The 14,864-nt window shown below is 39.1% G+C and overlaps 2 protein-coding genes across 2 annotated transcripts; both read left to right on the top strand.

Annotated features, from left to right (window-relative positions):
• The first annotated feature begins 5,812 nt into the window (after positions 1–5,812).
• On the top strand, positions 5,813–7,673 carry selenoe (selenoprotein e). Its single transcript, XM_072386926.1, has 5 exons — positions 5,813–5,835; positions 5,937–6,082; positions 6,343–6,419; positions 6,699–6,777; positions 7,338–7,673. The coding sequence occupies exons 2-5, from the start codon at positions 5,963–5,965 to the stop codon at positions 7,479–7,481; spliced, it is 420 nt and encodes a 139-aa protein (XP_072243027.1). The 5' UTR covers positions 5,813–5,835; positions 5,937–5,962; the 3' UTR covers positions 7,482–7,673.
• A 1,096-nt stretch (positions 7,674–8,769) lies between these two features.
• LOC140309007 (transmembrane protein 17A) lies at positions 8,770–12,428 on the top strand. The gene is made up of 4 exons (XM_072386847.1): positions 8,770–8,896; positions 11,088–11,194; positions 11,726–11,839; positions 12,108–12,428. Exons 1-4 carry the CDS (start codon positions 8,770–8,772, stop codon positions 12,426–12,428), a joined length of 669 nt encoding a protein of 222 aa, XP_072242948.1.
• Positions 12,429–14,864: the final 2,436 nt, after the last annotated feature.

The raw sequence follows: 14,864 nt of genomic DNA, 5'->3' as shown, positions 1-14,864 counted from the left end.
CAAAGACGTTTTAGGTTTTTTTTTTTTTCCAGTTTCCTTGTAAATTCTGAATAGAGAATTTAGCCTGTTTGGAGAATTCAATGGAAAGCAATGTAAAACGGTGAGATTTACTGTTGCCATAAACAGTATTTTTGCAAATAACCTTAGAGTTTTTTTGCTCTTACAAATCTGTTGTTATGCATTTGCACTTCTAAATCACAGATAAATCTTATTCTTAAGTTTTACACAGTGCTGTATATTTTTGTTTCTCATTTACTAATTCACACACACACTGTGTTGGGTTCAGTGTTTTGCCTAAAGATACTTTGACACTTTGTGAAGAGCTCTGGCATTAGATCACAGATCTTCTGGTTATAGAATGACCATTACACCCACTGAGCCATGTAATGAACCTATTACTAATCACCCGAATACTTGCAATATTCATCAACTTTCCAGAAATTGTTTTGAAAAACATCAAAGTACAAGTGACTATGAGATTTTGATGTTTTGGAAGTAAAAATCATATTTTATTCTGTTGCACCGCAATTTTCTAAAATGCTGTCATTTCCTTGCATCAGACACAGCCAGAGGAGGTCTGAAAATGCTGTTTTCATCTCTTATCCCTGTCGACGCTGTGTCTGCGAAAAACACTGTCTAATTGCAGTCCTCCTTACATGATAAATGTTGTTTCTCAGCCCTGTGGAAATGCAGATTCTATGAAATGACATTTACTGGAAATGGAGCTGGTGCTTTTCTTGAGCCAAAACCACTGAGAACTGAGGTCAGCGTGCAACCAGAATGACAGGGGGAGCAGCGCCAGCATTGGTTGTGTTTTCATAGATTTCCAGTGGCATCGACATGCTCTGTGATTTAAGACTGTCATTATGATAGACACGGAACTACCTTTTGTTGGCACAGAATTAAAATAAACATCTCTTAATGCACAAATTAAGCGCAACCACAAAGCAAGCCGATCTCCCAAACAGATGCTGAGAGAAGATGGTGAAGTGCTGAAACTAGGTCAGAAAGTGAAGGAGTTTGTTTTGGATGGAAAAGTGCATCAGTATTGTGCTTAATGCTGTATATGAACCTAAAAACTATTTACATCAGTGTAACTATTCTTCTCCATTCGTATCCTCTCACCCACCCACTTTGAGCTGAGCTGATGCATCATTATTCCAGCAGAGTTGGGACTTGTGTGAAAGACACGTACATACGGTTTCCAATATGAATAGTTCTGTAAATGTGTAAATACAAATGAATATGAATAGTCAGACATATAGTTCAACCACAGCCTTTGTCTACATCTAGGCTGAGGCTTCTCTCTTCTTTTTTCTCTCTTCTCTCTTTTTTTCTCACATGGAGGGGGTGTGCAAACAGTTGTCTGGAACTTCAAATTACCCTGGATTTTCCCCCTTTGTCAGCATAATTTCAAAGACTATTAATGGAGAAGATTTTGATGGCTAATAGAAAGCAGATCAGTCAGATGCCTTTTCTAAATGTCACTCTCTTCCTCTTTCTTCTTTTAAACACTCTTCTCTTTTCTTGTGTCTTTTACTGTAGTCTATTTTCCTTCTTCCCATTCATTCCTTCCCTCTTTCCCCCCTCCCCCTGTCAGTTTATTTCCCTACACACCCATCCATCCGCTATCTGTGCTGTAAAAGTGGGACTTCAGACTTCATAATGTGGCCTGCATGAGGTTTCAGCTTTCACATAATTCCACAAGCTGAACCAAAGTGAGTTTTTTTTTAACTTTCCTCCCTGCCTCTCACTTACTCCATCCTGGAGCAGCAGAAAGAGAGATATTGGGATGGAAAATGATCACAAGACCCAACGTGTCTGCCAAAACACAAGAAAAATAAGTAGGCTTATGTTTTTATGCACTGAACCCCAGCTGTCCCGACAATCAGTCCAGTCTGTGACCGGCAAACTGTAGCTTACAACAGCTTTGTTATCTGAGATGCAAACTTTCACTCCAGTGCTAAAACCTGTAACTTAAACTTTATGTCCTCATTTTGCTTATCATGAAAAACTACCTAAAAAAGTGGACACCTTTTCTATAGGGGATGCCAGGATAGTGTTTGTTGCAGTGCTCTGGCATGCAAAGAGAACTATAGATTTTAAATGACTCTGTCTTTGTGGTAGTGTGTATACACACCTGTGGAATATATGTAGATGACCCTCAGGCTTGTTCTATTTCACAGTACAACACTAGAGTCATTATGGGGAGCCATGTGTTTCTGATTACCCAGACACAGATTAGAGGGAGGGAGCAGTCCTTGCTGTCTGTTAGCCCCTTGGCTTCTCTAATGTGGCCAGCAACTGGATATCCATCTGTGCAATTCCCTCCACCACCCTTGCCCCATTCCCACCTTTCCCCACATTTTGTTGCTACCATCTTTCACCTTATTCCATTCTCCACTGAAGTACACAAATACTTGAATCATTGTTAGCGAAACTATTTCTACTTGACTCACATACCACGCTGAAAGCTGTCGCTGCAGAATTCTTGTAAATGTGCTCTCAGCACTAATCACAGTTTGGGTTCTGCTGTGTTACAACCGAGGGCAGGAGTGTGTTGTTTGTTGTTGCTTTAGCAATCTGATATGTTGGTGACCACCACAGGAAAACTCTCTTTTGATTTTCCACCCACAAGGGAGGTCAGAAGTCAGGGTCAGACACAGAGCAGTGTATGAGGGATCACGCTGACTTACTCAAGAAAAATTAGACAGTTTTACAAGGAGCGGTTTAGGGTCTTTTCATTGGTCAGTGGAGTTAACTTTCTTTATGTAAAGATATTTTTGTAAGGGGTCATTATTTGTGTTTATGCATCCAGATTTGTCCAATCCCTTCTAATGAGCCAGATGGCATTTACAACAATAATGAAAGGTCTGAAGTTAGTTAAACACAGACAATAATTTGCAGTGAAATGTCCTCGTCCCTGTCCCTGAAGACGCATCTTCTGCCAAGTCCTTAAAATAAATCTAATAAGGAGACTTATGTTCAGAAGACCACACTTTTATTAAAACATCTTTGTCTTTTCATGATTGGGTTTAGGCAATGTCATCAATTGGTTAGGGTTAAAAAAGGTCATAATCAAACACCACTGTCGCCCTTGTTGATAATATTTTGCTGGTTGTCAAGCAAATACAACATGTTCCAACAAAAGTTAATCACTTCCTGCTTGGGTTTAGCCAATGTTTTCACTTATTTGGGGTTGGAAAACATCATGGTTAGGACTAAAATACATTCTTTTTACAACACGACCGTACCTTCATGAGCGTCGGTTTTGAAATTCACATGCAGCTGCTCTCACAACAACTAGAGTTTGTATATTTTTCAAACATAATTAATGCTAGCCTGAATGTCGAATGTTAGACTGCACATTTTATGTTTTGATAATTCGATTTCCAAGAAGAGCAAATATTGTGCATGTCAAACCTAATCTTTGCCATGGTAATATCCATTTACTGTATAGTATACTGGGCCATTTTACTCTTATTAAGAGTCCTCAATGTAGCCGCTTACCTCAGCGCTGCCTCTTTTTTTTATTAGCAGACGGGAGCACAGCAGGCAGACATGCAATAGGGTTTCTTACCAGCTGCCCTGAGGATCCAGACAGATCCAGATCCAGAGGATCCAGACAGGCCCACACACACAGAAAAACCTGCAGCTAACTGAAAGTACATTTTTCTATTTCTTTTTGCTGTTTATGCTTGAGCATACAATTAAAAGCCAGCCCTCAGACACAGCAGTAGATGCAGTTGAAATATTTTTTTTCACAAAAAATATCACAGTAAAAGAGCCACACAAACTAACATCCCGCTGGCTGGTGGGCAGCATCCGGTGCTTTGGAGAAACAGGAAGTGTGTCTCTTTATAACAAGCTCTCTAAAGCAAGCAGGCTCTAAGTGAAGTGTTTAAGCGTTTGATCTTTTTCCAGCTGCAAGTGTTGCAATTTACAAAACTCCTGCTGGAAAAAGTGTTTCAGTACAAACTTTGGGAATTTTTTCATCATCTGTGTCTCAACTCCAGAGCCGTCTGGTTGTAAATGACTGTGTTTTCCCTTTGTCAGCACATTGATAATAATAACAACATCCCCTTTTTGGCAGATGTCACATGATGTAAGCTGAAACATGCTGATTGTGAACACATATGGCATGCATCCACACATATAAACTCACCCCACCCCCACAGCTCATTGTGTTTTGTCCTCTCTCTCTCATACCGTCAGCTTCTTCCTTTCTACATCAACTATGTAAATTGATTTATGCTGAACTTGCATTGTGAGCGAGAGGACAGGAACATAAAGAGACAAAGATGTAAACGTGAAACTCCAGAAAGGGAAGAGGACAAGCCTACAGATTTACAACGGCTGCCAAGGGAAGGAAACCCTTTTAAAAAGGGGGACTATTTTACAGCCTTTTGACACATAATCCCAAATAGTACACGCAGAGTTTAGGGCTCCCAAACTGTAGAGCTCTGTGTCTGGAAAAGATAGAGATAGCAAGATGGTTTTGCTTCAGCATTCCAGGCAGGAATGGTTTATTTTTGTTGGACACATAACTGTCTGTGGCTAGAAATTGGACGTACATTTTACCCGCCAAACTGCCAGCAAGTTTACATGCGGTTGTTACCACCCTCTTGTGGTGACCTAATGAATTTGCTTTTTGACAACACAGAGCATTTTAATAAACTAGGGGAGAGGTGTTTTCTCCTTCCAGGGTGTTGACACGGAGCAAATGTGCTATGCTGTCTCAAGGTCTGACTTCATAGAGAGAACTTATTGCAGTTAAACACGAAACTGCAGCAGTATGGCAAAGACATAAAAGAGGGAAAGTAAAAGAAAGACTGGTAGCTTATCATTATTTGCTTATATCTAGATAAAGCCAGTGCTTTGGGCAGCAAAATTTATAGACAGATAGATAGAGTGCATATATACAAGTGTCTCTTAAAACAAGAAATTTGATGAAACTTGAGAGCTAAAAGATATAAACATTAGTTTAGCTTAGCCCAAAAAAATGGAAGTAATCAGAGATAAAAGATGAGTCTATACTGGACTATTTACACCAGTTCAAACTGGTGGGTACCAATGTTGTTGGGGCTACTTTAAGTGAATAGGCATTCACACATTTGCTATGTCAGATCAAAAGGTGCTGATATGCTATTATGTGACTGTGAAAAAGAAAGAGCACTTTATTTCATTTCTAAGGTTTAATGTATCAGGACAAAAAGGAAATCATTACTAGGTCTTAAAATTTGACAAAAACACCCTAAGATAAACAGCATTATCCAATGATGAGCTCATTAAAAAGCTCATTGAATGGTGGTTTAATTACACAACATTTGAGGTGATTTTCTTTATAACAGTAAAGCTAGATAAATAAATAAGATAAAATTACAGCAAGATTGATAAACGTACGAGTTTAAATTGGGGTTCATAAATCCCAAATCCCGTTCTTTTATGTTCACTTTTCAAACAGGATTTTCAATTCAATTCGGGAAAAGGAAGAAATTAAGATATCCACAGTTCAAATAGGCTGTAACTTAAGTTTGGTTTTCAGCATGTGGCTGGTTCCCAGTGGTGAAAATATTCTGTATGGGAAATGATGATAAGAGTGCAGATGTTCTGTGGATTCTGTGGACTCCCAGTGACATCTGATGTGGAAGAGACTATAAATTTCCAAAGCCAGGAGCCTTTGCACGGCTTTGCAAAAATCAAAAACAGACTAATAACCAAGACTTTAGTTGCAACACTCCATTTATGTGCATCAAGTGGCAAAATCAGCAGTCCAGTTCTTTAAATAATGTTTGACATAAAACTTACAAAAACAAGTAAAGTAACTCAGCCCAGGTGAGCAAAAACTCCCCCCATGTGAATGTTTATTGGTCTTGTCCACCCTGAGAACCTGGCCAAGTGGATTAAAGGGTTACCTATTGTTGCTTATAGTGCAGGCAAAAGCACTCAAGGATACAAATATATGATTAAAAATATGTGGGCCTTCTTGGTGCTCACTCTTGCACTTGCTGTTAGGGCATCTGAAACCAACAATGACACAGCGGTTGAGGAAAAGCCGATTATAGCCCGAGGTAAACTACTGGTGAGTTCAGACAGAAATCAGTCCAACACGGATAACTTTCAAATGTCATCTAGATGGCTTGTCATGTCCACTGTAAATATACAAGACAGGAGACAGAAATGGCTTTCAGCGAGCAAAATGAGTAAGAGAGTCATGAGTTGTTTACTGACATGTCAGTTTGCATTCTGCTGAGATATGAAACTCATTTCTGACACTTTTGATAGCACAAAAAGCTTGCATGCACAATGCTGTTAAAAAGCTGTCTGTTGTCCTCCCTGCAGGCTCCCAGTGTGGTCGGATGAGGCATAAAGAAATTGCCTGAGCTCCATCACTTTCTGTTGGAACGCTGGGCTTTATAGTATCCTTTTGCTATTGTCATGTTCTTCAGCCTTCTTGATGGGACCTGACCCACCTACAAAAACAACTATGATTTCTCATACCCAATGTTATAAACAAAACTGCGCTCCTTTCAAGTTGTGAAATCCAATGCCAGCTTTGTGAGCTTTCCAAATCTCTGGTCTCTCAAGTTGAAATAATTTAAAGTAAGTCTAAAAATAAGCACAACAGATGGCTGTATTTTATTCTTCTCTCCACTGCCTATCTGTTGTTTCCTTTGATCTTCCTCTTTCCTGTGCAGCCACAACTTGGAATATGACTCATCGGAGGAGAAGAATCCCCGTCTGATATTCTATGATGAGAAGGACGAAGTTGTAAAGGTGAGTTGTGAGCTCATGCATCTTTCACTCATCTACCCTGAGACAGGGAGTGCCAGAATTTCAGGGCAGATAGATGTAGTGCGCAGATACCAAGTAACTTAGGCAGACAGCTTTCAAGGAGCGAGATAAAGCATTTCAATGAGGATTTCTGCAAGCAAAGTGATGTTTTCTTTCTGAAACATGGCAGTTGATATGAATTCTGCTATGATTTGGAACAGAGCTTGCCCTGAAATTGCTACTCACTGTTTCTGTGGCAAAGCTCCATTACTTGTTATCATCCCAGTATGAGGCAATAAAAATTTCCACTGAAACCCTTTATTAGGAATTTCTTTAGTGCCGGCCTAAATCCACAAAGAACCACTATTGTTCTGTGTAAATAAACCCCTCTCACACTTTGGTGTGTCCTTGCATAGTTTTTAAAACGTTTTTTCCAGTGATTTTTGTCTTTTCTAATTTTGATGATTCAATGTCTTGTTAAACTAATGTACAACACAAACTTCCTGCTCTGTGTCCTGATGATAACACGTCTGGACTCTTGTGTGTGCTTCCTGAAACATCAGACTGTCCCTGTGAAGAAAATGAAGGCAGAGGAGATCAGCAGCCTGTTGGACTCACTCGGTTTCTACAAGAGGTCCCAGAAAGGGGAAGAGGTGCCAGAGGAGTTCCAGCACTTCCCCCTGCACGCCCCCAGGGATGAGTTATGATGACACCTTGTGGCCATACTCTGCCTCTGCAACTCAGTCTCATTCATGACGAAAGGTGCTTCAAGGCCAAAGCAATGGGCCAGGCGCCAATCTGAAAACTTGCTGATTGGCTGCAGTGTTCAGGGTGTTAGTCATTAATGTGCCATATTACTTACTTTCTATGTTCCAATAAAGTACCTTAAGAAAACACAATTTGATATGCCTGTTTAATGTAAGCTACTAATTACTAGCATATGTTTGTTTTTTATTTAAAGCTAACAGAGAAAAATATGAGCACAAATTCAGCTTTACATTTTTTCCCTATTCCATCTCCAAAGACTTTACTAAGCTGTAGTTTCACTGTGCATCATTGTGATGGACAGTGAAAGGACCATAAGGCACAGGTTAAAGTCCAACAAGGGTGTTTTATTCAACCAAAAAAAAGTAACAGCAAGAAAAGAGGCCCATAAAAGAGGCCAAAGTAACCAAAGTTTACACAAAAAAAACTGGTAACAAAACAAGACACTAACTCAAACAAACTGACCTTCCTAAAGTGAGACAAAAGGCAAACTTAAATGCTGGCTGATCAACCCACAAAAATAAAGAGGTAGAACACACTAAAAACCTAACTAAAGCTAACACAGACACCCCTCCCCCCCTTAATTTCCAATATGGTCCAATTTCTTGGTTTCAGTACATAGGCCTGCCCCACCCCTTTGTCAACCAGGGGTCTGGAGCAGCTTTAGCTGAGGTAACTCAGCTGGTAACTCACATTTGCTCCATGTCAACACCCTGGAAGGAGAAAACACCTCTCCTCTCGTTTATTACTGAGTAACAAAATGTGCGCATTTATTTTAGTATACGGAGTCATGTCCATGTAAATAAATAAATTCCAAACCAAAACCAATTGTACATTGCTCTGTAAATCAAGTCCTAAATGTTAAGAATATATAAGTGTGATGTTCTATATTATACTGTATTGCAGTTGGGATGTTTGATGTACATTACCACATTTGTGTTGCTGTAGATGCAGCCATCACAATCATGTACGGCCTCTAACTGACAAACTGCCATGCTGCTGTTTGAACCTAATCCTTAGCCCGCCTCCCTCACTGTAATCTGATTAGTACTAGTGTCTGCTAGCATTTATCTTTGTATACCCACTAGAGTCTCTGTGTGTCTGCAACTGTACATTTGTGTAACTGAGGACAACAAGGATTAGTAGCTGACACTAAAACACAAACACAATTTTTGGACCATCACACTTGCTGACTTTTTGACTCGGTCATGGTCACCAGCTCTTCCCACAATGCCTGTGTTCTACTCACCCGTACCAGAGAACCTGCAGATGGGCCTGGCCTATATGGGTGGCTCTCTGTTCACAAACAACAGGACAGCGGACAGTGACTTCACCAGGGAGCAGGAGGATGCATCTGGTCTGTTAGACTATTTTGGTATTGTAGAGTGTAGAATCCATTTTGATAAAGTAGAGTGAGAACATAGAGTACATACAAGTAGATACAACTGAAACAGATGAAATTTGATAACAGGAGTTATCAGCTATTCTGCATTTTCTCAATAAATCACTTGCATTCTGTAAGTATTTGAGAGTTAACTTGAAAAATTCTTCATTTGAAACGATTTGACATCTAGAATATCTTACAAATACTAATGCTGGAACTTAGTTGGACTTGAAATGTTTTATTTTTCCATATCTCTGATTCATTTATTTATGTCAGTCATAAATGTGCTGCTTTCAGCTCCACTAAAGCTGATACTTGATTGCAGCCTACTGCTACAAAACCTTGTTGCATTATAATTACTCTTCTGCAATTTGACAGTTTGAGAAAAGTTTGATAAGGTGGTTATTTTCCTTTCTTTTTTCTAGATATCTCCTGTATAATTATTGTTGTGAACCACTCTTAGTGTTTGCATTACACAGAAGCAAGCATTGTAAGAGATGATTCAGGTGGCAAGGCTGGATATTTGTGCAAGCAAGGGTTTCGTATTCACTGTGGTTTTCATATTTTACTTAGCAACATGGTTCCAGAGCTAAAATGTTAAGTGTGTTTAGGGGATGGGTAACATTAGGCCTGCTATGAGCTGTGAAGCTGTGTCTTTGTGGAGGACTCATCGGGCTTTTTTAGAAATGCTGACATGCTTACTTCAATGGGTAAAAAGAGAGAAAGATCCCTCCAAAATTGATGAATTTATGATCCCAGTTGATGCTCACTTGTCCCTTTCTTTTCCTCATAGCCTACTGTCCTGCAGGCAACATCTTGTGTTGACATCTCATGTGGTTCTGTATGATTTGGATGATTTTATCTTTCATCAGTTTAACATTACACCCACTCTGGGTCAAACCTTTCTCATGCAGTTTGTAAACAGGCCACTCCCTGTGCTACTGCAAATCAGAAAGTTACAAGAAGAATCCTGATGTTTATAAATTCGAATTTCAAAACTGAACAGTGACATACGACACACTATAGGCAATATTAAGCTTTCCATAATTTTTAATCTTTTGGCAAAACATTCTTCTGAGTGGGCAGCACGAAGGGGCAATGGAGTTTGCACATCCTCCATTGACACTTTTTACTTAGGCACGCGCCCCGGTATCATCTTATATAAGAGTTTACCAAGAAGGTAGTGTGGTATTTGAAATAATAGAAACGGAAAACAGTCTACAATATCAAACACATTCTTTTGTGGTTTATTCCAAGCCACACCCCTGACATTTTCCCAGAGCTAACAGGAGCTTTCTCAACTTGATCTTATGAGAGAATGTGACACAGTAACATGGGTCCACTGTCCACTGTGCTTTTCAAAAGAAAAGCTAAAAAATGATACAACTACTACATTTTTCTTACTGTCTTTCCTGTACAGATGCAGCTTACATTTAGTTTTCTGTTTATTTGGTCACAATTGTCTGTAAGTATCAACATGGTGCTGATCTATAAACCCTCTCACAATAGATCACCAGCTGGAGACTCATTCTATGCAACATTTTATACAATTATTGCATGTGTCTACCTCCCGCCCACTCCTGATTCCTTACTTTGATGCTGTGCTCCCAACAGCGAATGGTTAGGATAAAGCATTAGGGGTACAGTATATGGTTAGGGTTAGCAATAATGTACATGTTTTGGTCGACTTGAAACATGATACAAAGTTAGAAGTAAAAAAAAATCTTATTGGTTACAACCTAATCATCTCACAGACAAATGTATTTTATATATTTTTTCTGGTGAGACTGTTCTGGCATTCTTCAGGTGCTCCAGTTTCTTATTACAGACCCAAAACATGTATGTAGCATGTCAACCAGGTCGAGTAAATTTTAGCTTGTAAACAGCTTATTCATATCTTTCACATTGTCCCTTTATTCTGGATGTTTTATCATTGTATTATTTTTTATTTCCTGCAATATTTACCAAACTTAGCACCTATTATATACCAAGATTGGACTTCAAACTATGCCCACATGACTAATTTAAGAGGTTGAGCTTCAAAAGCTTCAAGTATCCACTGCTGTCGTATAATAAAATATTACATTAGTTTATTGTGTCTTCATAAACTTTTGGCTCTTGCCGATGTTTCTAACTGAATTTGATTTATTTTTTTGCATTTCAGTGGTCAATGAGCTGGTGTCTCACCTGCCCCTTCAAATGCTCCTGTACTTCAACATGTTTTACTTTCCTTGTTGGTGGTTCTCTGCTGTGTTCATGTTGGAAGTAAAGGTTAGTCGTGCAGAGGCAAATAGTGGTCCTTATTGACATTTATAAATTCGCAAAGCAATATTGAGAATTTAAAAAAAAAATAACAGTAATCACAGGTATAAATTATGCTCATAAAGCATTTTGATAGACTAAGTAATTTATGTTTTTTACATCTTAAAAGGATCACTTGTTGCAAAACAAGGACAAATGATGCAAAAGTGCTTTTTATTGTTAGATTTTTAGTTAGACAGATGGAGCATATGTATGATAGCTGACTCCTTTATCAGATGTAGTTTATTGACCCTGCATATATAAAAGATAGTACAATCACTATGTAGTCAATAAAACAAATGTGAACAGAGTCAAACATTTTGTGAGTTTGCCTTTCGTACTCAAAAGTTGCAGATATTAAATCAGGAGTTCAATTAGAAAGCTTAGATTGTGGCACCCTCTAGTGGTGTAACAAAACACTTCTATGTAACCCCCTCAGATGTAAACAAAACGTGATAAGTGCACTGACTGACCCACGTTACATCTCTGCTTCTGTTTCAGTACTACTATCTTCCTGGGTACTACCAGGCTCTGCTCATAACCGGCATGGTCCTGGTCACATTAATTGAAGTGATCCGGCTTTATCTGGGCTACATTGGCAACCTAAAAGAAAAGGTAAATCAAACCAACATATACTCTTAAAGCTCAACACAGAGCTCTTTTATGGAATAACTGCTTAAGTATTCTACCTGCTTGTATAAACCGCTATTTTCTTGGCTATAACTGGCCATTGAGCTGTTGTGTGTATGTTTGGGCATGCAGCTGCATGTGTATCTGTACTTTCATGTGGCTGCAACCAAATCACTTGATGGCTTACTGCTCTATCTCTGCATTGTCTGTATGCACCAGACCAAATTCTCCCTCCTTCCTTCCCTGCCATCAGGTGCCAGAGCTTGCAGCATTCTGGCTGCTGTCTTTCACGTTCCAGCTGCCAGTGTTGCTGTTCTTTGTGACCGATGAAGGAATTATCATCCTGCCTCTGGAGAGAGCCGTCCACTTCCTCTACCTCATCTTCCTGCTTGCAGAGATTCTTACATCTTTCTTGGCACTCAGGACTATGACACGAAAGCTCACCTTTCTCTTCCATCTGCGCCAGTTTGGAAAGGTGGAGACCCTACGTCACACAGGAATGAGCCCCATCCACGGAATCCCCTACCACCGCAGTGTGCTGCCCATTTCATCCACCCATGACATGTACCATTAAAGCAAAAAAAAACATCTAATTCCGGTTAATAAGATGTTTTGAATGTGAGACTTTGACACGATTCATTCACAGGCCATTGGTTTATTTAAAGCTTCAATGTGCATTAAGCATCACAGAATCCTTGCCAACCACTGAATGAGCATGTTACTTTCGCTCAATTTCAACATTCCAAAGATGTAAACAAACTTTTTCACTTTTTTTTTTCTTTTTTGTAAATAATAAATCAATTATGTAAGTCACAAAGCTGCTGCATTACATCCTGGTCCTCTGGGTGCACTGTTGCACAGACATGTGTATTGCACATCTATCTGTATGGCTTCTGACACTGATGCACAATGACAGATGTGTTTTAAAGAGAATAAAACAGTTTTAGCCTACTTTCGAATGTCAGAACCTCATGCCGTGTCAACCAAACTGTCATGAAGTGACTTAACTTTAAAGGGGAAATGGGAAAAATACAGCATCAGCAACAGTACATTGCCAGAAGCTGCGATTATCAAACAGAGGTATGGGGTTTTCTTTCTTTTTCTGTCCCTTATTTCATCGTAATGGATGATGGACGCTGAAGTGTTATCAGAACAGAATTGTTTCGCCGAGGTAGATGCAATTTATTTTTCGCCCACAAGACAAGATTAGTGTTTTGCAGGTTTAAAGCAATGCGTTCTTTCATTTCAGGAGGAAATCGTGCGATGCCTAAATAGATTTTCTTTCCACTCTATGATGGTAATTCCTACAATATACAATATTACCCTTAAAGTTTGATACATGAGATGCAGTAATTTAATCCATAAAGGCCTTTAAAAGTGAAAGAGGGCAAACCTAACTGCAGTAGAACCATGTTAAATATTTATGACCACAGAGTGGCAGTCAGTGATCAAAAGAGGGATGGGGAGTGTTTGACAGTGCTGCAAAGTCCAATGAGAACAGATTATCATGCAGCACATGTCCTGATCAGGAAAGCCTCTAGCAGAGGAATAAAGGTTAGGCCTGTCAATAGATGAACGTGATGTATTATTGGATGATATATAACTCCAGGTTGAGCTTACATAAAAATCAATTGCATATTTTGTCAACTAGGTCTTTTTCCCACCTAGCTTGAACACAGATTGTTTTTGGTTTAGGAGTTTCACTTGTTTTACAGCTAGCTGAGAAGCAGAACTTGGTGCCTTAGTATTTCTCCGCTGGTGAGGAATTATTTAGAGTGGTGCACTAAATAGTCAACAAGCTGGTTATGTGAGAGGCACATTTTCTGCGAAACAAAATGCTTATTCTGCTCCACTTTACATTCAAGAAACAACAAGCTGCTGTGGCCGCTACACTATTCATCGAGAGCAGAAAAAAGAAGGAGGTGAGAAGGCAGATGCTTAAAAGATGCCCAAAACTTACGATCCCATACAGTATTGCTGCAAAGAAGCCATCTGGAGAACATGTGTTTTTATATTCACAATTTTTCTTAAGACCCAAATCCCGAAATAGTTCAACACAAGAACACCCTGAATAAGTAAGAACAAAACTGCACCAAACCTATCAAAGGTCTGTCGTGTTCACGATACCTCAAGAACTTATGCGTCTTACCCATACGTTCTTATAAGACATGCAGTGCTTATTGTTCAATGACAAAATGAAGAAAATAATTCAGAGAACGTGGATGAGAACAGCTCTTTCAGTGATTTGTTATGTTTTATGTATTATCGTGTGAATGTCTGGCAGGAACAGCGGCAGTAAGTTATTTTCTATAACACGCCGACAGTTATCACTCAGAAGGATTTACATGCTATAGATTTGGACATAATTTATGCATAAACCTGAGAGTTTACAGATTTACACATACTATGGAGCGTTCAAGTGGACTTTCCCTTACCCACTCCCTCAGAATTTGAAGATATTTTTCAGTTCTTTTTCCTGAAAGTTCACACAAATTGATTTGTCAGGAGGCTTCCTGACAACTTTTATTTCTGTCCTCTTTATGTTTTTTCTTTGACCAGCAAAGGCAGATTCATTTCCACTCACTCATTACCTAAAAGTTAATGTAGAGAACCCACTTTTCAGGTGTCATGTAAAGATAGCTCAAAAGGAAAATAAAAATCCACAGCTGGTTTGGTTGGTCAGTGTGCATAAAACATGAATAGGAGCTGATCCTGATATCTCTGATGCTTTTTGGATATGATCAGGTATTTCAGGAAATTCACTCTATTAGTAACACACCATGTAACAACAGGAACACTGCATTCATTTTTCTTACTTTTTTAACTTTTATTTTCCAGAAAAAATATATTAGCCCTAATTATTGCATGAAGAAGACAGGGAAAGGAGGCAAGCCAGAGAGGCGTTTGCTCTAACAAAACTTCACACATCAGTGGCTCAACTAATACTTGATTGAGCATTCGCCAAATTTCCTCTGTCCTTGTTTCAAACCAACATTATTTAAACAAAAAT

This window comes from Leuresthes tenuis, unplaced genomic scaffold (genome assembly GCF_036924035.1).
Source record: "Leuresthes tenuis unplaced genomic scaffold, fLeuTen1.0.hap1 SCAF_6, whole genome shotgun sequence".
Lineage (NCBI taxonomy): Eukaryota > Metazoa > Chordata > Actinopteri > Atheriniformes > Atherinopsidae > Leuresthes > Leuresthes tenuis.
This window is presented reverse-complemented; position numbering and strand designations above follow the sequence as displayed.

Bases quoted from the DNA above. Each gene is read 5' to 3' on its own strand.
- LOC140309007 (XM_072386847.1), top strand. From the start codon at position 8,770: ATGCCTGTGTTCTACTCACCCGTACCAGAGAACCTGCAGATGGGCCTG. The intron at 8,897-11,087 runs GTCTGTTAGACT...TTTGCATTTCAG, and splicing joins GGAGCAGGAGGATGCATCTG to TGGTCAATGAGCTGGTGTCT. The intron at 11,840-12,107 runs GTAAATCAAACC...CCCTGCCATCAG, and splicing joins TTGGCAACCTAAAAGAAAAG to GTGCCAGAGCTTGCAGCATT.